Source organism: Lampetra fluviatilis, chromosome 55, assembly GCF_964198595.1.
Source record: "Lampetra fluviatilis chromosome 55, kcLamFluv1.1, whole genome shotgun sequence".
Lineage (NCBI taxonomy): Eukaryota > Metazoa > Chordata > Hyperoartia > Petromyzontiformes > Petromyzontidae > Lampetra > Lampetra fluviatilis.
Window position 1 is genome coordinate 9,490,453 of NC_136329.1, and position 21,194 is coordinate 9,511,646.

The window sequence follows — 21,194 nt, forward strand, 5'->3', positions numbered from 1 at the left end:
TCAGCCACTCACCCACTCACCTACTCACTCACCCACACACCCACTCACTCACCTACTCACCCACTCACCCACCCACTCACCCACCCACTTACTCACTCACCCACTCACCCACTTACTTCCCACTCACCCACTCACTCACCCACTCACTCACCTACTCACTCACCCACTCTCCCACTCACCCACTCACTCACTCACCTACTCACTCACCCATTCACTCACCCACTCACCCACTTACTTCCCACTCTCCCACTCACTCACCCACTCTCCCACTCACCCACTCACTCACCTACTCACTCACTCACTCTCCTACTCACCTACTCACCCACTTACTTCCCACTCACTCACCCACTCACCCATTCTCCCACTCACTCACCCACTCACCCACTCACCCACCCACCTACCCACTCACTCACCCACTCTCCCACTCACCCACTCACTCACCTACTCACTCACTCACACACTCTCCCACTCACCCACTCACTCACTCACCTACTCACTCACTCACTCACCTACTCACCTACTCACCCACTTACTTCCCACTCACTCACCCACTCACCCATTCACCCATTCTCCCACTCACCCACTCACCCACACAACCACACACACGCATCCCTCAACCAATCATAGACGAGATGGGAAGTTGCCCAACACCTGTTTATTGGAAGCACCAGAAACTCCACCCCCAGTGCCCTGAGGGCACTCCCTGTCCACCCCAGTGCCCTGAGGGCTAGCAGTGGTTAGTCGTAGCTAGTAGTGGTTAGTCGTGGTTAGTAGTGGTTAGTAGTGGCACGTGAGCAATAAAATAACGTCACGGGAGGGGGCGATGACGTCACGGGAGGGGGTGATGACGTCACGGCAGACCAGAGTGCCCCCAGGGCCCCCAGAGTGCCCCCAGAGTGCCCTCAGGGCCCCCACGGCACTCAGAGAACCCCCAGGGCGCCCAGAGTGCCTCCAGGGTTCCCAGAGTGCCCCCAGAGTGCCCCCAGAGTGCCCCCAGAGTGCCCCCAGGGCCCCCAGAGTGCCCCCAGGGCCCCCAGAGTGCCCCCAGGGCGCCCAGAGAGCCCCCAGGGCTTGGTCAGTAGATCTTGTCGGCGCAGCGGCAGGAGGCGGGGCAGTACCCCAGCACGATGAGGCCGTTCTTGGAGGGGCCGCAGCCGTAAGCCGCCTTCATCTGCTTGCAGTTGGAGTAGCCGTCCACGTAGGGGCACGGGTTGGCTGGGGGGGTGGGGGAGGTGGGGTGGGGGGGAGGGTGGGGGGAGGTGGGGTGGGGGGGAGGGTGGGGGGAGAGTGGGGGGGAGAGTGGGGGGGGGGAGGGTGGGGGGAGGTGGGGTGGGGGGGAAGGTGGGGGGAGGGTGGGGGGAGAGTGGGGGGGGGTGGGGTGGGGGGGGAGGGGGGAGGGTGGGGGGGGAGAGTGGTGTAGAGTGGAGTAGAGTAGAGTGGAGTGGAGTAGAGTGGAGTGGAGTAGAGTGGAGTGGTGTAGAGTGGAGTGGTGTAGAGTGGAGTGGTGTAGAGTGGAGTGGTGTAGAGTGGAGTGGTGTAGAGTGGAGTAGTGTAGAGTGGAGTGGTGTAGAGTGGAGTGGTGTAGAGTGGAGTGGTGTAGAGTGGAGTGGTGTAGAGTGGAGTGGTGTAGAGTGGAGTGGTGTAGAGTGGAGTGGTGTAGAGTGGAGTGGTGTAGAGTGGAGTGGTGTAGAGTGGAGTGGTGTAGAGTGGAGTGGTGTAGAGTGGAGTGGTGTAGAGTGGAGTGGTGTAAAGTGGAGTGGTGTAGAGTGGAGTGGTGTAGAGTGGAGTGGTGTAGAGTGGAGTGGTGTAGAGTGGAGTGGTGTAGAGTGGAGTGGTGTAGAGTGGAGTGGTGTAGAGTGGAGTGGTGTAGAGTGGAGTGGTGTAGAGTGGAGTGGTGTAGAGTGGAGTGGTGTAGAGTGGAGTGGTGTAGAGTGGAGTGGTGTAGAGTGGAGTGGTGTAGAGTGGAGTGGTGTAGAGTGGAGTGGTGTAGAGTGGAGTGGTGTAGAGTGGAGTGGTGTAGAGTGGAGTGGTGTAGAGTGGAGTGGTGTAGAGTGGAGTAGTGTAGAGTGGAGTGGTGTAGAGTGGAGTAGAGTAGAGTGGACCTACTGCATTGGCCGTTGTCGCAGTTGTTGGGGCAGAGTGCGCACGGCTCCCCCAGGTCGTAGGGGCGAGTGAGACGCGTGTTCAGATTACCCCTGAACATCAACAACAACATCAACAACAACATCAACAACATCAACATCATCAGAACCACCATCACCCACCCACTCACTCACTCACCCACCCACCCACTCACTCACTCACCCACTCACCCACCCACCCACTCACTCACCCACCCACTCACTCACTCACCCACTGACCCACCCACCCACTCACTCACTCACTCACCCACCCACTCACCCACCCACCCACTCACTCACCCACCCACCCACTCACTCACTCACTCACCCACCCACCCACCCACTCACCCACTCACCCACCCACTCACTCACCCACCCACCCACCCACTCACTCACCCACTCACCCACCCACCCACCCACTCACTCATCCACCCACTCACCCACTCACTCACTCACCCACCCACCCACCCACTCACTCACTCACTCACCCACCCACTCACCCAGTCACTCACCCACACACTCACCCACTCACCCACTCACTCACCCACCCACCCACTCACCCACTCACCCACCCACCCACTCACTCACTCACTCACCCACCCACCCACCCACTCACTCATCCACTCACCCACCCACCCACTCACTCATCCACCCACTCACCCACTCACTCACTCACCCACCCACCCACCCACTCACTCACTCACCCACCCACTCACCCAGTCACTCACCCACACACTCACCCACTCACTCACCCACTCACTCACTCACCCACACACTTACCAACTCACTCACCCACCCACCCACTCACCCACCCACTCACCCACCCACTCACCCACACACTCACCCACCTACTCACCCACCCACTCACCCACCCACCCACTCACCCACCCACCCACCCACTCACCCACCCACCCACTCACTCACTTACTCACCCACCCACCCACTCACTCACCACACACTCACCCACTCACTCACCCACTCACCCACTCACTCACTCACCCAGTCACTCACTCACCCACTCACTCACTCACCCACCCACTCACCCACCCACTCACCCACCCACTCACCCACACACTCACCCACTCACCCACCCACTCACCCACTCACCCACCCACTCACTCACCCACCCACCCACTCACCCACCCACCCACCCACTCACTCACTCACTCACCCACCCACCCACTCACTCACCCACTCACCCACTCACCCAGTCACCCACTCACCCAGTCACTCACTCACCCACTCACTCACTCACCCACCCACTCACCCACCCACCCACCCACTCACCCACCCACTCACCCACACACTCACCCACTCACCCACCCACTCACCCACTCACCCACCCACTCACTCACCCACCCACCCACTCACCCACCCACCCACCCACTCACTCACTCACTCACCCACCCACCCACTCACTCACCACACACTCACTCACCCACTCACCCACTCACCCACTCACTCACTCACCCAGTCACTCACTCACCCACTCACTCACTCACTCACCCACCCACTCACCCACCCACCCACTCACCCACACACTCACCCACTCACCCACCCACTCACTCACCCACCCACCCACCCACTCACCCACCCACCCACCCACCCACCCACTCACTCACTCACCCACTCACCCACTCACCCACTCACCCACCCACTCACTCACCCACCCACTCACCCACTCACCCAGTCACTCACTCACCCACTCACTCACTCACCCACCCACTCACCCACTCACTCACCTACTCACTCACTCAGCCACTCAGCCACTTACCCACCCACTCACCCACTTACCCACTCACTCACCTACTCACTCACTCAGCCACTCACCCACTCACCCACCCACTCACCCACTCACTCACTCAGCCACTCAGCCACTTACCCAGTCACTCAACCACCCAGAACCACCACGGCGCGGCCGCCTTTGTCTCCCTACCGGTGCTGTTTACCACACGCCACGACTATTTGCTGTGTTTTTTAAGGCTGAGTGGACCTAGTGGGAGTGAGTGACTCACTGCGGGCAGTACTGGCAGACGTAGATGTACTTGTAGACCGACTCCGTGTCCGGGCAGTAGGTGACTGCACATCCCACTTGGTAGGAGCTGTACCACACCACCTGGTGTGAGCGGAGGGGTGAGTGGGTGGGTGAGTGAGTGAGTGGGGTGGATGAGTGGAGTGGGTGAGTGGGTGGGTGAGTGGGTGAGTGGGTGGATGAGTGAGTGGGTGGCTGAGTGAGTGGCTGAGTGAGTGAGTGGGTGAGTGAGTGAGTGGGTGGGTGAGTGAGTGGGTGGGTGGGTGGGTGGGTGGGTGGGTGAGTGAGTGAGTGGGTGGCTGAGTGAGTGGGTGGGTGGGTGGGTGAGTGAGTGGGTGAGTGGGTGAGTGAGTGAGTGAGTGGGTGGGTGAGTGAGTGGGTGGGTGAGTGAGTGGGTGGGTGGCTGAGTGAGTGAGTGGCTGAGTGAGTGGCTGAGTGGGTGGGTGAGTGAGTGGGTGGATGAGTGAGTGGGTGGCTGAGTGAGTGGCTGATTGAGTGAGTGGGTGAGTGGGTGAGTGAGTGAGTGAGTGGGTGGCTGAGTGAGTGAGTGGCTGATTGAGTGAGTGGGTGAGTGAGTGGGTGAGTGGGTGAGTGAGTGAGTGGCTGAGTGAGTGGCTGAGTGAGTGAGTGGCTGATTGAGTGAGTGGGTGAGTGAGTGAGTGAGTGTGTAAGTGGGTGAGTGGCTGAGTGGCTGAGTTGCTGAGTGAGTGAGTGGCTGAGTGAGTGAGTGGGTGAGTGAGTGGCTGAGTGGCTGAGTGAGTGGCTGAGTGAGTGAGTGGCTGAGTCTCCCCCCTCTACCCCACCTGTGTGTAGTGACCCACGGTGAGTGGCTGAGTGAGTGAGGGAGTGGCTGAGTGAGTGGCTGAGTGAGTGGCTGAGTGAGTGAGTGGCTGAGTGAGTGGCTGAGTGAGTGGCTGAGTGAGTGAGTGGCTGAGTCTCCCCCTCTACCCCACCTGTGTGTAGTGACCCACGGTGAGTGGCTGAGTGAGTGGCTGAGTGAGTGAGGGAGTGGCTGAGTGAGTGAGTGGCTGAGTGAGTGGCTGAGTGAGTGAGGGAGTGGCTGAGTGAGTGGCTGAGTGAGTGAGTGGCTGAGTGAGTGAGTGAGTGGCTGAGTGAGTGGCTGAGTGAGTGAGTGAGTGGGTGAGTGTCCCCCTCTACCCCCACCTGTGTGTAGTGACCCACGGCTCCGGGTGTCCGTGCCCCCTTCCCGTAGTCGAACCCGGGGCTGTCGACCTCGTTGAACCAGTCGCGGATCGCGTGCTCCCACGAGAAGGGCGCCGACGACAAGAAGAGATTCTCCCCGCAGCCGAACGCTGCTCCCTCGCACGCGCCCAGAGAGACACGGAGACACAGGGAGACACGGAGACACAGGGAGACAGAACCACAGAGAGAGACACACAGTGAGACAGAGACACAGAGACACAGGGAGACAGGGAGACACAGGGAGACAGGGGGACAGAGACACAGAGAGAGAGACACAGTGAGACAGAGACACAGAGAGAGACACAGAGAGAGAGAGACACAGGGGGACACACACAGTGAGACAGAGACACAGAGACACAGGGAGACAGGGAGACAGAGAGAGAGAGAGACACAGTGAGACAGAGACACAGAGAGACACACACAGTGAGACAGAGAGAGAGAGAGACAGAGACAGAGAAAGACACAGGGAGACAGAGACACAGAGAGAGACACAGAGAGACACACATTGAGACAGAGACACAGAGAGAGACAGAGACGCAGAGAGACACACACAGTGAGACAGAGACAGAGAGAGAGACACAGAGAGACACAGAGACCCACTAAGAGAAACAGAGAGACAGGGAGAGAGAGACTAAGAGAGAGAGACTAAGAGAGACAGACAGACAAACAGGAAGACAGAGAGACAGAAAGAGAGAGACAGAGACTAAGAGTGAAATTATTATTTGGTTCTTTTAAGATTGAACATTAAGATTGAACTAAGAGTGAAACTTGACACAGCGAGTGGTGGTGGTGGTGTCACCACCTGAGGTCTTGCGGTTTGCCGGCGGGCTGTGGTTCAAGGTGCACGTGAGGGACCACAGGTAGCTGTTGTTGCCTGCCTCGTCATTCCACTCCTGGTGGACACAGACACCCACCCTCTCACTCACCCACTCACCCACTCACTCACCCACCCACTCACCCATTTAACCACAAGTAGCTGTTGTTGCCTGCCTCGTCATTCCACTCCTGGTGGACACAGACACCCACCCTCTCACTCACCCACTCACCCTCTCACCCACTCACCCACTCACTCACTCACTCACCCACTCACCCACTCACTCACTCACCCACTCACCACCCACTCACCCACTCACCCATCCACTCACTCACCCACTAATCCACTCACTCACCCACTTACCCACACACTCACCCACTTACTTACCTACCCACTCACCCTCTCACTCACTCACTCACTCACCCACTCACCCACTCACTCACCCACTCACTCACCCACTCACTACCCACTCACTTACTCACTCACCCACTCACCCACTCACTCACCCACTCACTCACCCACTCACTACCCACTCACTTACTCACCCACTCACTCACCCACTCACTCACCCTCTCACTCACTCACTCGACAGACATGTTCTCCACCTGAGGACGGCTGCTTGCGTTGTGGCCGAAACGTCGTGAGAATTATTTTATAATGTTTTATTATTTTATTATTTTATTATTTTATTATTTCCCTTCTACGTGACGACTTTACCGAAAGAACCAAGAAGATGAATCCCTGCTGCAGTCACGAAAGAAGCTTTAAATCGAAACCTAAAATATATAGTTATATATTATACACAGTTATCGATTATACATAGTAACCATATATACATAGCTATCGATTACATATAGTAATATATTTATTGCATTATTATTTTATTTACCGTAGAACCAAACAACATGTTATAAACAAATATATAATGACAAACCTAATTTTATATACAGACACAGAAATATATTAAGTGTAATTATATAGATAGACAGTCACATGAACAATGCCTAATTAAATATACACACTAATATATTCTGTATTATTTTTACGTAATTATAGATTATGCATCAGAGCAAACTTTACGTTACACGCAGTAATGTGTCGTCTGTATAAGCAATATCTACGTAATGATACACACGGCAAAATATAATCATTAAAGTGTAATTATATATATATACATTGAAATGTATTACGTTAAATATATTATAATTATAAACCTAATTGTATAAATACACAGTAATAGATTATATAAAAGGACATGTGTAATTGTTTAATTACATATGTGCAATTATATTTACACGGTAATATGTCAATATTAATAAGTGATTATGTGAGTGGGTGAGGAGGTGAGTGGGTGGGTGAGTAGGGGAGTGAGTGGGTGGGTGGGTGAGTGGGTGGATGAGTGAGTGAGTGGGTGAGTGGGTGGATGAGTGAGTGAGTGGGTGGGTGGGTGAGTGAGTGAGTGGGTGGGTGGGTGGGTGAGTAGGGGAGTGAGTGGGTGAGGAGGTGAGTGGGTGGGTGAGTAGGGGAGTGAGTGGGTGGGTGGGTGAGTGGGTGGATGAGTGAGTGAGTGGGTGGGTGGGTGAGTAGGGGAGTGAGTGGGTGGGTGGGTGAGTGGGTGGATGAGTGAGTGAGTGGGTGAGTGAGTGAGTGTGTGGATGGGTGAGTGAGTGAGTGGGTGGGTGGGTGAGTAGGGGAGTGAGTGGGTGGGTGGGTGGGTGAGTGGGTGGATGAGTGAGTGAGTGGGTGAGTGAGTGAGTGTGTGGATGGGTGAGTGAGTGGGTGGGTGGGTGGGTGGGTGAGTGGGTGGGTGAGTGGGTGGGTGGGTGAGTGAGTGAGTGGGTGGGTGAGTGAGTGAGTGGGTGGGTGAGTGAGTGGGTGGGTGGGTGAGTGAGTGAGTGAGTGGGTGAGGAGGTGAGTGGGTGGGTGAGTAGGGGAGTGAGTGGGTGGGTGGGTGGGTGAGTGAGTGAGTGAGTGGGTGGGTGGGTGAGTGGGTGGGTGGGTGGGTGAGTGAGTGAGTGAGTGGGTGGGTGGGTGAGTGAGTGGGTGGGTGAGTGAGTGAGTGAGTGGGTGAGTGAGTGAGTGAGTGGGTGGGTGGGTGAGTGAGTGGGTGGGTGGGTGAGTGGGTGGAAGAGTGAGTGAGTGAGTGGGTGGGTGAGTGAGTGGGTGGGTGGATGGGTAAATGGGTGGGTGGATGGGTGGGTGATTGAATGAGTGGGTGATTGAGTGAGTGGGTGGGTGATTGAGTGAGTGGGTGGGTGAGTGACTCAGTGAGTGGGTGAGTGGGTGGGTGAGTGACTCAGTGAGTGAGTGACTCAGTGAGTGAGTGAGTGTCCCCCCTCACCATACGGAGCATGTTGCCCGCGTGCGGGTTGACGGACGCACGCAGCGCGTTGTGCAGCTTCACGATGCTCTGAGAGGGTGAGTGAGTGGGTGAGTGGGTGAGTGAGTGAGTGGGTGGGTGAGTGAGTGGGTGAGTGAGTGAGTGGGTGAGTGAGTGAGTGGGTGAGTGGGTGAGTGAGTGAGTGGGTGAGTGAGTGAGTGGGTGAGTGAGTGAGTGGGTGAGTGGGTGACTCTGTTAGTGGGTGTGTGAGTGACTCAGTGAGTGGGTGAGTGAGTGAGTGGGTGACTCAGTGGGTGAGTGAGTGGGTGGGTGAGTGACTCAGTGAGTGGGTGACTCAGTGAGTGAGTGAGTGCCCCCCCTCACCATACGGAGCATGTTGCCCGCGTGCGGGTTGACGGACGCGCGCAGCGCGTTGTGCAGCTTCACGATGCTCTGAGAGGGTGAGTGAGTGGGTGGGTGAGTGAGTGAGTGGGTGAGTGAGTGAGTGAGTGAGTGGGTGAGTGAGTGAGTGGGTGAGTGAGTGAGTGGGTGGGTGGGTGGGTGAGTGAGTGCGTGGGTGAGTGAGTGAGTGAGTGAGTGGGTGGGTGAGTGAGTGAGTGAGTGGGTGGGTGAGTGGGTGGGTGGGTGAGTGGGTGGGTGGGTGAGTGAGTGCGTGGGTGAGTGAGTGAGTAGGTGGGTGGGTGAGTGAGTGAGTGAGTGGGTGAGTGACTCAGTGGGTGAGTGACTCAGTGAGTGGGTGACTCAGTGGGTGAGTGAGTGCCCCCCCTCACCATACGGAGCATGTTGCCCGCGTGCGGGTTGACGGACGCACGCAGCGCGTTGTGCAGCTTCACGATGCTCTGAGAGGGTGAGTGAGTGGGTGAGTGGGTGAGTGAGTGAGTGGGTGGGTGAGTGAGTGGGTGAGTGAGTGAGTGGGTGAGTGAGTGAGTGGGTGAGTGGGTGAGTGAGTGAGTGGGTGAGTGAGTGAGTGGGTGAGTGAGTGAGTGGGTGAGTGGGTGACTCTGTTAGTGGGTGTGTGAGTGACTCAGTGAGTGGGTGAGTGAGTGAGTGGGTGACTCAGTGGGTGAGTGAGTGGGTGGGTGAGTGACTCAGTGAGTGGGTGACTCAGTGAGTGAGTGAGTGCCCCCCCTCACCATACGGAGCATGTTGCCCGCGTGCGGGTTGACGGACGTGCGCAGCGCGTTGTGCAGCTTCACGATGCTCTGAGAGGGTGAGTGAGTGGGTGGGTGAGTGAGTGAGTGGGTGAGTGAGTGAGTGGGTGAGTGAGTGAGTGGGTGAGTGAGTGAGTGGGTGGGTGGGTGGGTGAGTGAGTGCGTGGGTGAGTGAGTGATTGAGTGAGTGAGTGAGTGAGTGGGTGAGTGGGTGGGTGAGTGAGTGAGTGGGTGGGTGAGTGGGTGGGTGGGTGGGTGAGTGGGTGGGTGGGTGAGTGAGTGCGTGGGTGAGTGAGTGAGTAGGTGGGTGGGTGAGTGAGTGAGTGAGTGGGTGAGTGACTCAGTGGGTGAGTGACTCAGTGAGTGGGTGACTCAGTGGGTGAGTGAGTGCCCCCCCTCACCATACGGAGCATGTTGCCCGCGTGCGGGTTGACGGACGCGCGCAGCGCGTTGTGCAGCTTCACGATGCCCTGCTTCACCGCGGCGTTCCGCGTGTCCAGCACCGCGGCGTCCTCCACCAGGTCCGAGTTGTCGCCCCGGGCGAGCCCCCCCAGCCCCCCTCCCCCCAGCAGCAGCAGCAGCAGCCCCAGGGGCACCACCAGCGCCCCCAGGGCACGCGTGCAGCAGAAGCGGCTGGCGGGGGGAGGGAGGGAGGTGAGTCTCTGCGTGAGTCTGTGTGAGTCTGTGTGTCTCTCTGTGTGAGTCTGTGTGTGTCTCTCTGTGAGTCTCTGTGTGAGTCTGTGAGTCTGTGTGTCTCTGTGTGAGTCTGTGTCTCTCTGTGTGAGTCTGTGGCTCTCTGTGTGTGAGTCTGTGTGAGTCTGTGTGTGAGTCGTCTGTGTGAGTGTGTCTCTCTGTGTGAGTCTGTGTGAGTCTGTGTGAGTCTGTCGGTCTCTGTGTGAGTCTGTGTCTCTCTGTGTGTGAGTCTGTGTGAGTCTGTGTGTCTCTGTGTGTGAGTCTGTGTGAGTCTGTGAGTCTGTGTGTCTCTGTGTGAGTCTGTGTCTCTCTGTGTGAGTCTGTGTCTCTCTGTGTGAGTCTGTGGCTCTCTGTGTGTGAGTCTGTGTGAGTCTGTGTGTGAGTCGTCTGTGTGAGTGTGTCTCTCTGTGTGAGTCTGTGTGAGTCTGTGTGAGTCTGTCGGTCTCTGTGTGAGTCTGTGTCTCTCTGTGTGTGAGTCTGTGTGAGTCTGTGTGTCTCTGTGTGTGAGTCTGTGTGTCTCTGTGTGAGTCTGTCTGTCTCTGTGTGAGTCTGTGTGTCTCTCTGTGTGAGTCTGTGTGTGTCTCTCTGTGAGTCTCTGTGTGAGTCTGTGAGTCTGTGTGTCTCTGTGTGAGTCTGTGTCTCTCTGTGTGAGTCTGTGTCTCTCTGTGTGAGTCTGTGGCTCTCTGTGTGTGAGTCTGTGTGTGAGTCGTCTGTGTGAGTGTGTCTCTCTGTGTGAGTCTGTGTGAGTCTGTGTGAGTCTGTGTGTCTCTGTGTGAGTCTGTGTGTCTCTGTGTGAGTCTGTGTCTCTCTGTGTGAGTCTGTGTCTCTCTCTGTGTGAGTCTGTGTCTCTCTCTGTGTGAGTCTGTGTCTCTCTGTGTGTGAGTCTGTGTGAGTCTGTGTGTCTCTGTGTGAGTCTGTGTCTCTCTGTGTGAGTCTGTGTCTCTCTGTGTGAGTCTGTGTCTCTCTCTGTGTGAGTCTGTGTCTCTATGTGTGTGAGTCTGTGTGAGTCTGCGTGTCTCTGTGTGAGTCTGTGTCTCTCTGTGTGTGAGTCTGTGTGAGTCTGTGTGTCTCTGTGTGTGAGTCTGTGTGAGTCTGTGTGTCTCTGTGTGAGTCTGTGTCTCTCTGTGTGTGAGTCTGTGTGTCTCTGTGAGTCTGTGTCTCTCTGTGTGTGAGTCTGTGTGTCTGTGTGTCTCTGTGTGAGTCTGTGTCTCTCTGTGAGTCTCTGTGTGAGTCTGTGAGTCTGTGTCTCACTGTGTGAGTCTCTGTCTGTCTGTGTGAGTCTGTGTGTGAGTCTGTGTGTGAGTCTCTGTGTGAGTCTGTGTGAGTCTCTATGTGAGTCTCTGTGTGAGTCTGTGAGTCTGTGTGTGAGTCTGTGTGTGAGTCTCTGTGTGAGTCTCTATGTGAGTCTCTGTGTGAGTCTGTGAGTCTGTGTGTGAGTGTGTGAGTGTGTGTGTGAGTCTCTGTCTCTCTGTGTGTGAGTTTCTGTGTGAGTCTCTGTGAGTCTCTGTGTGAGTCTCTGTGTGAGTCTCTGTGAGTCTGTGTGTGAGTCTGTGTGTGAGTCTGTGTGTGAGTCTGTGTGAGTCTCTGTATCTCTCTGTGTGAGTCTTCATACCGGTTCATGATGATGACAGATCTGCTCTCTCGCTTTCTGTGTGTCTCTGTGTGAGTCTGTGTGTGTCTCTGTGTGAGTCTGCGTGAGTCTCTGTGTGAGTCTGTGTGAGTCTCTGTGTGAGTCTGAGTCAGTCTCTGTGTGAGTCTCTGTGAGTCTGTGTCTCTCTGTGTGAGTCTGTGTCTCTCTGTGTGTGAGTCTGTGTGAGTCTGTGTGTGAGTCTGTGTGAGTCTGTGTGTGAGGCTGTGTGAGTCTTCATACCGGTTCATGATGATGACAGATCTGCTCTCTCGCTTTCTGTGTGTCTCTGTGTGAGTCTGTGTGTGTCTCTGTGTGAGTCTGCGTGAGTCTCTGTGTGAGTCTGTGTGAGTCTCTGTGTGAGTCTGAGTGAGTCTCTGTGTGAGTCTCTGTGAGTCTGTGTCTCTCTGTGTGAGTCTGTGTCTCTCTGTGTGTGAGTCTGTGTGAGTCTCTGTGTGAGTCTGAGTCAGTCTCTGTGTGAGTCTCTGTGAGTCTGTGTCTCTCTGTGTGAGTCTGTGTCTCTCTGTGTGTGAGTCTGTGTGAGTCTGTGTGTGAGTCTGTGTGAGTCTGTGTGTGAGTCTGTGTGAGTCTGTGTGTGAGTCTGTGTGAGTCTTCATACCGGTTCATGATGATGACAGATCTGCTCTCTCGCTTTCTGTGTGTCTCTGTGTGAGTCTGTGTGTGTCTCTGTGTGAGTCTGTGTGTGAGTCTGTGTGAGTCTGTGTGTGAGTCTGTGTGAGTCTTCATACCGGTTCATGATGATGACAGATCTGCTCTCTCGCTTTCTGTGTGTCTCTGTGTGAGTCTGTGTGTGTCTCTGTGTGAGTCTGCGTGAGTCTCTGTGTGAGTCTGTGTGAGTCTTCATACCGGTTCATGATGATGACAGATCTGCTCTCTCGCTCTCTCGGGCTGTGACTTCGAGCACTGAACTCTTCCTCACTTTTATACACACCACGAGGAAGCTAACCCCCCCCACGCCCCCCCCCCCCCTCGTGACCTTTAGTGAGGCCCCTGGTGACCTTTAGTGTGGCCCCTGGTGACCTTTAGTGTTGGCAGTGTTGAGTCTATGGTGCAGTGTTGAGTCTATGGTGCAGTGTTGAGTCTATGGTGCAGTGTTGAGTCTATGGTGCAGTGTTGAGTCTATGGTGCAGTGTTGAGTCTATGGTGCAGTGTTGAGTCTATGGTGCAGTGTTGAGTCTATGGTGCAGTGTTGAGTCTATGGTGCAGTGTTGAGTCTATGGGGCAGTGTTGAGTCTATGGTGCAGTGTTGAGTCTATGTGCAGTGTTGAGTCTATGGTGCAGTGTTGAGTCTATGGTGCAGTGTTGAGTCTATGTGCAGTGTTGAGTCTATGGGAAGTGTTGAGTCTATGGACAGTGTTGAGTCTATGGTGCAGTGTTGAGTCTATGGGAAGTGTTGAGTCTATGGTGCAGTGTTGAGTCTATGGTGCAGTGTTGAGTCTATGGGAAGTGTTGAGTCTATGGACAGTGTTGAGTCTATGGTGCAGTGTTGAGTCTATGGGCAGTGTTGAGTCTATGTGCAGTGTTGAGTCTATGGTGCAGTGTTGAGTCTATGGTGCAGTGTTGAGTCTATGGTGCAGTGTTGAGTCTATGGTGCAGTGTTGAGTCTATGGTGCAGTGTTGAGTCTATGGTGCAGTGTTGAGTCTATGGTGCAGTGTTGAGTCTATGGTGCAGTGTTGAGTCTATGGTGCAGTGTTGAGTCTATGGTGCAGTGTTGAGTCTATGGTGCAGTGTTGAGTCTATGTGCAGTGTTGAGTCTATGGTGCCGTGTTGAGTCTATGGGCAGTGTTGAGTCTATGGACAGTGTTAAGTCTATGGGCAGTGTTGAGTCTATGGGAAGTGTTGAGTCTATGGTGCAGTGTTGAGTCTATGGTGCAGTGTTGAGTCTATGGTGCAGTGTTGAGTCTATGGTGCAGAGTTGAGTCTATGGTCAGTGTTGAGTCTACGGGCAGTGTTGAGTCTATGGTGCAGTGTTGAGTCTATGGTGCAGTGTTAACTCTATGGTCAGTGTTGAGTCTATGGTGCAGTGTTGAGTCTATGTGCAGTGTTGAGTCTATGGTGCAGTGTTGAGTCTATGTGCAGTGTTGAGTCTATGGTGCAGTGTTGAGTCTATGGTGCAGTGTTGAGTCTATGGTGCAGTGTTGAGTCTATGGTGCAGTGTTGAGTCTATGGTGCAGTGTTGAGTCTACGGTGCAGTGTTGAGTCTATGGGCAGTGTTGAGTCTATGGTGCAGTGTTGAGTCTAAGTGCAGTATCCACCGAACCCCCTAAGACCTCCACCCCCACCCCGCTACCCCCAGGCAGACCCCGCGGCTGCCTTCGTGTCGCTCCTAAACGACTCGGCCCGGCGCATCAAAACAAATTGCTTTGAGTGCCTCTGAGTGCTCCGTTGACATTTTAACGACTTTGTGTGAGTCCAATAACTCAGCCCTCCGTGCGACACGCCACGACCGCCGTGACGAGGGTGAGCGAGGTGAGTGAGGTGAGGAGAGGGGAGTGGCGGTGAGGAGGGTGACGCTCAAACTTTGAGCCTCACAGAATCGTCTGGGTGCGAATCCCAACCCAGGTGCTGAGTTTGTGTTCTTGCAACCGGTGGGTGGGTGTTCTGCAGTGGGTGGGTGGTTGAGTTGGTGAGTGAGTGAGTGGATGGTTCAGCACTGCCCATAGACTCCACCCTGAGTGTGAGAGTGAGCGTGTGAGAGTGAGAGAGTGAGCGTGTGAGTGTCAGAGTGAGCGTGTGAGTGTGAGATTGAGTGTGAGAGTGTGTGAGCTGATGAGTTCGTGTGTTCTCCCCTTGTGTTGTGGAGCGTGAGTGAGTGAGTGAGCGTGTGAGTGTGTGAGTGAGCGTGAGTGAGTGTGAGAGTGTGAGTGTGAGCGTGTGAGAGTGTGAGTGTGAGCGTGTGAGAGTGTGAGCGTGTGAGAGTGGGCGTGTGAGTGAGTGCGGAGTTCGTGTGTTCTCCCCTTGTGTTGTGGAGCGTGAGTGTGAGAGTGTGAGTGTGTGAGTGAGCGTGGGTGAGTGTGTGTGTGTGAGTGAGTGTGAGAGTGTGAGTGTGAGGGTGTGAGAGTGTGTGTGTGTGTGGGTGAGAGTGTGAGTGAGTGTGTGAGTGGGTGAGTGTGTGTGTGAGAGTGTGAGTGAGCGTGAGTGTGAGCATGTGAGCGTGCGTGTGAGAGTGTGAGTGAGCGTGAGTGAGTGTGAGAGTGTGAGTGTGAGCATGTGAGAGTGTGAGCGTGTGAGCGTGCGTGTGAGAGTGTGAGCGTGTGAGACTGTGAGTGTGTGAGAGTGTGAGTGTGAGAGTGGGCGTGTGAGTGAGTGCGGAGTTCGTGTGTTCTCCCCTTGTGTTGTGGAGCGTGAGTGAGTGTGAGAGTGTGTGAGTGAGCGTGGGTGAGTGTGTGTGAGTGGGTGAGTGTGTGTGTGTGAGTGAGTGTGAGAGTGTGAGTGTGAGGGTGTGAGAGAGTGTGTGTGTGTGTGTGTGGGTGAGAGTGTGAGTGAGTGTGTGAGTGGGTGAGTGTGTGTGTGAGAGTGTGAGTGAGCGTGAGTGTGAGCGTGTGAGCGTGTAAGCGTGCGTGTGAGAGTGTGAGTGAGTGTGTGAGTGGGTGAGTGTGTGTGTGAGAGTGTGAATGAGCGTGAGTGTGAGCGTGTGAGCGTGTGAGCGTGCGTGTGAGAGTGTGAGTGAGCGTGAGTGTGAGAGTGTGAGAGTGTGAGTGTGAGAGTGTGAGTGTGAGAGTGTGAGTGTGAGAGTGGGCGTGTGAGTGTGTGAGTGCGGAGTTCGTGTGTGCTCCCCTTGTGTTGTGGAGCGTGTGAGTGAGAGTGTGAGTGTGTGAGTGAGCGTGAGTGTGAGCGTGTGTGTGAGTGAGTGTGTGTGTGTGTGTGAGCGTGTGAGTGAGAGTGTGAGTGTGTGAGTGAGCGTGAGTGTGAGCGTGTGTGTGAGTGAGTGTGTGAGTGAGTGTGTGAGTGTGAGCGTGTGAGTGAGAGTGTGAGTGTGTGAGTGTGTGTGTGAGCGTGTGAGTGAGAGTGTGAGTGTGTGAGTGAGCGTGAGTGTGAGCGTGTGTGTGAGTGAGAGGCTGCCATTCCTCTGTCGGGAGCTGGGACGTCACTCCCCTGGTGCGCTGTGCGAAGTAGGCAGAAAGATATTGCCGCCCAACTGATTCGGAGTGAGACATCTGCAGTCAAACCGGAGCTGGTTATAAGCACACTGCTCAGGTATGGAAACATCTCCACTCTCTCCACAACTGCTACATCACCAATGGGGGGGGGGGGGGGGGGGGGTTGAGGGGGTGGAGTGTTTGATGGCACAACATACCCAGGCAGGTGCTTAGTTTTGGAGAGGGGTTGATAGTAAGACCCCACTTCTTAGTGGCAAACTCCAGCACCTCCAACTCCTGTGTGAGCAGCAATCACCAGCTCATCAGCATACACATGTCATAAAGCTCGCTGAGACGACTTCTAGAATCCGTCTTGTATTCAACTTGTGTTTCTTACTTCACACTGCTGACAGGCAGCGTGAGAGGGACAGATAGAGAGAGAGACACACTGCCACGTGGCAACTCGGAGCCCCGCTCCCGCGTGGCCCCCTTCCTCTGTTCGTTCCCGTTCTGACCACGTGTCGTTCCTCTCCCCCCCTATTTAATACCCGGGTCACGTGGTATGTTTCCACCAATCCTAGTTAGCCTCCGTGGAATATTCCAGGCTCCCTCGTAGGCTCCCGGGACCACGCCCCTGACTCGTCTCCCCATTGGCTGAGGCCAAAGCCAGCAGAACCAATCCTTACAGCTGTCACCTTTCCATCACGTCAGGGCCACGCCCCCAGGCTTCCCCCCATTGGCTGTAAACCAGGACCGGCAGAGCCAATCACCGTGACGAGTTGTGATACGTCAGTGAGCCGGATATATCCTCACATTACACATAGTTGACCAATCGGGAGCCATCCCTCAACCGCACCTGGGCATCGATCAGCCTCCCACTGCATCTGTTACAGATGGAAATTTCTCCGGTATAGCGATGGGAACTTTCGATTTAAAGCTTTCGTGACTGCAGGGATTCATCTTCTTGGTTCTTTCTTCACCTGAAGACGGCTGCTTGCGTTGTAGCCGAAACGTCGTGAGAATTATTTTAAAATGGGAACTTCTCGAACTACGTGGTCAAAGATGATGATACAAAATGTGGGAGCCAGAGGACATCCACGTTGCACCCCAATGTCAACAGGGAATGGCTCCGACTCCTGTGGCTCTACACGAGCCTGCTCGCCATCATGGAGGCCCTTAATGATTGTGAGCAGAGAGCCCTTGCCTGTTCATGGTATAACAGGTCTTGACCAGGTCAATAACATAGAGATGTAGGTTCTGTTTGAATTCCCCAACACTTGTGCTGTAGCAGAACGACAGAGAATATGGCATCCGTGCAGGACTTCCCTGGTCTGAAACCGCACTGGGGCTCTGCAAGCCTCTCCTCAGCGTTCCTGGCAAGGCGATGTTGAATAATCCTTGCCAGGACCTTTCCCAGCACACTGAGGAGTGAGATGCCCCTGCAGTTGTTACAGTCTGTGCGGTCCCCCTTCTTAAAGAGGGGGACCACCAGGGCATCCTCCCCATCCTGCGGAACCCGTCCAGTGGTCCAGGCGGTTGTGATGATGTCCCGTCGGGCAGTCTGCGCACAGACGCCACCCTCCCTCAGCAGTGTCGCTCAGGAGGTCGTCTCTGTCCTGACACTTGTCCTGGTCTCAACTCTCCGCATTGTCTATCTGCTTCCTGCACAGATGGCAACCTCAGCCAGCCACTCACAACGGGTGAGGCGACTTCTGCTAATATTTGAGGCACCACAGCCCTACTCACTCACCACACTCACTCACTCACCCACCCACCCACTCATTCACCCACCCACTCACCCACCCACTCACTCACTCACTCACCCACCAACCCACCCACCCACTCACTCACTCACTCACCCACTCACCCATCCACCCATTCACCCACTCATCCATCCACCCACTCACTCACCCACCCACTCACTCACTCATCCATCCACCCACTCACTCACCCACCCACTCACTCACCCACCCACTCACTCACTCACCCACCCACTCACCCACTCACTCACCCACCCACCCACTCACTCACTCACCCACCCACCCACTCACCCACCCACCCACCCACTCACCCACCCACCCACCCACTCACCCACCCAACTCCTTCACTGTCCAGTCCACAGTGGCGAGATGTTAACTACCTCGCCTGGTCCACAGCTCGTGGCTTCGACCCCGACCCGGACTACTTCTGCTGCTCCATCTTTGGAGTCTGTGTCCCTCCCTCGCTTCCCGTGGTCCCGTGCTTGTGTAGTATGACTACACATGTGTAGTATGACTACACATGTAGTATGACTACACATGTGTAATATGACTACACATGTGTAGTATGACTACACATGTGTAATATGACTACACATGTGTAGTATGACTACACATGTGTAGTATGACTACACATGTGTAGCATGACTACACATGTGTAGCATGACTACACATGTGTAGTATGACTACACATGTGTAGTATGACTACACATGTGTAGCATGACTACACATGTGTAGCATGACTACACATGTGTAGCATGACTACACATGTGTAGTATGACTACACATGTGTAGTATGACTACACATGTGTAGTATGACTACACATGTGTAGTATGACTACACATGTGTAGTATGACTACACATGTGTAGCATGACTACACATGTGTAGCATGACTACACATGTGTAGCATGACTACACATGTGTAGTATGACTACACATGTGTAATATGACTACACATGTGTAGTATGACTACACATGTGTAGTATGACTACACATGTGTAGTATGACTACACATGTGTCTCCGGCTCCTGCGGCTTCCCGTCCACATTGTTGAATCAACGTCACCGCTGCTGCTGCTGCTGCCGCTGCTGCCGCTATGAATGTCCACGCAGTCCTCGTGATGAGGCCCTTGGGATGTTCATCCGCTCACATTGAGGAGGGGCTCGCATCTCAGCAGCGAGGGGCCTTCTTACCGCTCGTCAAATGGCAACAAAGAGGTTCTCAGTTTGAATGGTTATTGTCGTTGTATCAGGATGGGTTCCATCTCGATTTGAAGCCGACTTCTGCTTTGTCTCGCTGTGGCTGCCCCCCCCCCCCCCTGACGCAGGCCGCTTGTGTTGCGACCGAAACGTCGTCACTCGTCTAATTGTATTGCTACCCACGTGACCTTACCCAGGAGCCCGCGTGGGCTCCGTGAGTGGCCCAGACCGACCCGAGGTCACGTGGCAGAGCCCCCGACCGCCGCTTTTGATCTTTTCGAAAGGGGAACGGGGGGGGGCTCCCCCCTCCCCTCCCCCTCCCCCCTCCCCCCTCCCCCCCCCCCTCCCTCCCCCCTCCTCCCTCCCCCCTCCCCTGCCCCCTCCCCCCTCCCTCCCCCCTCCTCCCTCCCCCCTCCCCCCTCCCCTCCCCCCCTCCCCCCTCCCCCCTCCTCCCTCCCCCCTCCCCCCTCCCCTCCCCCCTCCCCCCTCCCTCCCCCCTCCTCCCTCCCCCCTCCCCCCTCCCCTCCCCCCTCCCCCCTCCCTCCTCCCTCCTCCCTCCCCCCTCCCCCCTCCCCCCTCCCTCCCCACGTGTATTTTGAGACGCGACGCCTCATAACTTAACTTTGACCGCGCGACCGCCGTCACCCCGGGCTGGGACGAGGGAGGGGCTGGCTGGCTGGGGGGGGGTGGGGGGAGGGGCTGGGGGGGTGGGTGGGGGGGGGAGGGGCTGGCTGGCTGGGGGGGGTGGGTGGGGGGGGAGGGGCTGGCTGGCTGGCTGGGGGGGGGTGGGGGGAGGGGGCTGGGGGGGTGGGTGGGGGGGGAGGGGCTGGCTGGCTGGCTGGGGGGGGTGGGGGGAGGGGCTGGGGGGGTGGGTGGGGGGGGGAGGGGCTGGCTGGCTGGGGGGGGTGGGGGGGGAGTTTGCGAGCTCCCCGTTCGTCGCTTCCTCGAAGGCCAAAGGACCCGTGGGGGGGGGGGCCCGTGGGGGGGGGCCGGGGGGGGAGGGGCCCGGAGGGGGAAGGGGCCCGGAGGGGGGGGGGCCCACGATTTATGGGGTCGCCGAGAGAGGAAGACGCAGCAGAGGAGCGGTGGCGTCAGCGATTGATGGGAGCCGCGGGTGGCGCCCCGGGGGGGGGGGGGGTGAGTGTCGTGGTGGGAGAGAGACACAGAGAGACACAGAGAGAGACACACTAAGAGACAGAGACACAGACAGAGACACAGAGAGAGACACACAGAGAGACACACAGAGAGAGACAGAGACAGAGAGACAGAGAGAGAGACAGAGAGAGACACACAGTGAGACAGAGAGACAGGGAGACACAGAGACAGACAGAGGGACACACAGAGAGAGACAGAGACATAGAGAGAGAGAGACACAGAGACAGGGAGAGAGAGACACAGAGACACAGAGACAGACAGAGAGACACACAGAGAGAGACAGAGACACAGATAGAGACAGAGAGAGAGACACACACAGAGAGAGACAGAGACAGACAGAGAGACACAGAGACACAAAGACAGACAGAGAGACACACAGAGAGAGACAGAGACACAGAGAGAGACAGAGACACAGACAGAGAGACACACACAGAGAGACAGAGATACACACAGAGAGACACACAGAGATACACACAGAGAGACACACAGAGAGAGACAGAGAGACACACAGAGAGACACACAGAGAGACACACAGAGAGAGACAGAGATACACACAGAGAGACACACAGAGAGACACACAGAGAGACACACAGAGAGAGACAGAGAGACACACAGAGAGACACAGAGAGACAGTGTGTTGAGTATGTTGAGGGTGTTTGAGGTGAGAGAGAGGTGAGGGAACGTCTCTCTGTCTCTGTCGCTTTGTGTGTAAATCATCACGGATGGCGCATGCCTCGCGAGACTGGGATTCCTCATGGTTCCATCATGGCCAGGTCACAGACTCTGAGCTCCTGGGTTCAATCCCTGCTCTCTTGGGGGGTCCATCATGACCAGGTCACAGACTCTGAGCTCCTGGGTTCAATCTCTGCTCTCTCGGGGGGTCCATCAGCCATGTCACAGACTCTGAGCTCCTGGGTTCAATCTCTGCTCTCTAAGGGGGTCCATCATGGCCAGGTCACAGACTCTGAGCTCCTGGGTTAAATCTCTGCTCTCTCTCGG

General features: G+C 55.7%; 1 protein-coding gene across 1 annotated transcript in view; it reads right to left on the reverse strand.

Moving 5' to 3' along the window:
• Positions 1–1,075: 1,075 nt before the first annotated feature.
• LOC144949985 (cysteine-rich venom protein-like) overlaps positions 1,076–21,194 on the reverse strand; it is a 35,388-nt gene continuing 15,269 nt past the window's right edge. The window contains exons 2-7 of the mRNA XM_078879974.1: positions 10,063–10,294; positions 6,158–6,248; positions 5,317–5,465; positions 4,136–4,236; positions 2,107–2,195; positions 1,076–1,215 (exon numbers count right to left, since the gene is read on the reverse strand). Coding sequence (XP_078736100.1) covers positions 1,076–1,215; positions 2,107–2,195; positions 4,136–4,236; positions 5,317–5,465; positions 6,158–6,248; positions 10,063–10,294 — 802 coding nt within the window. The remainder of the gene's footprint in view (positions 1,216–2,106; positions 2,196–4,135; positions 4,237–5,316; positions 5,466–6,157; positions 6,249–10,062; positions 10,295–21,194) is intronic.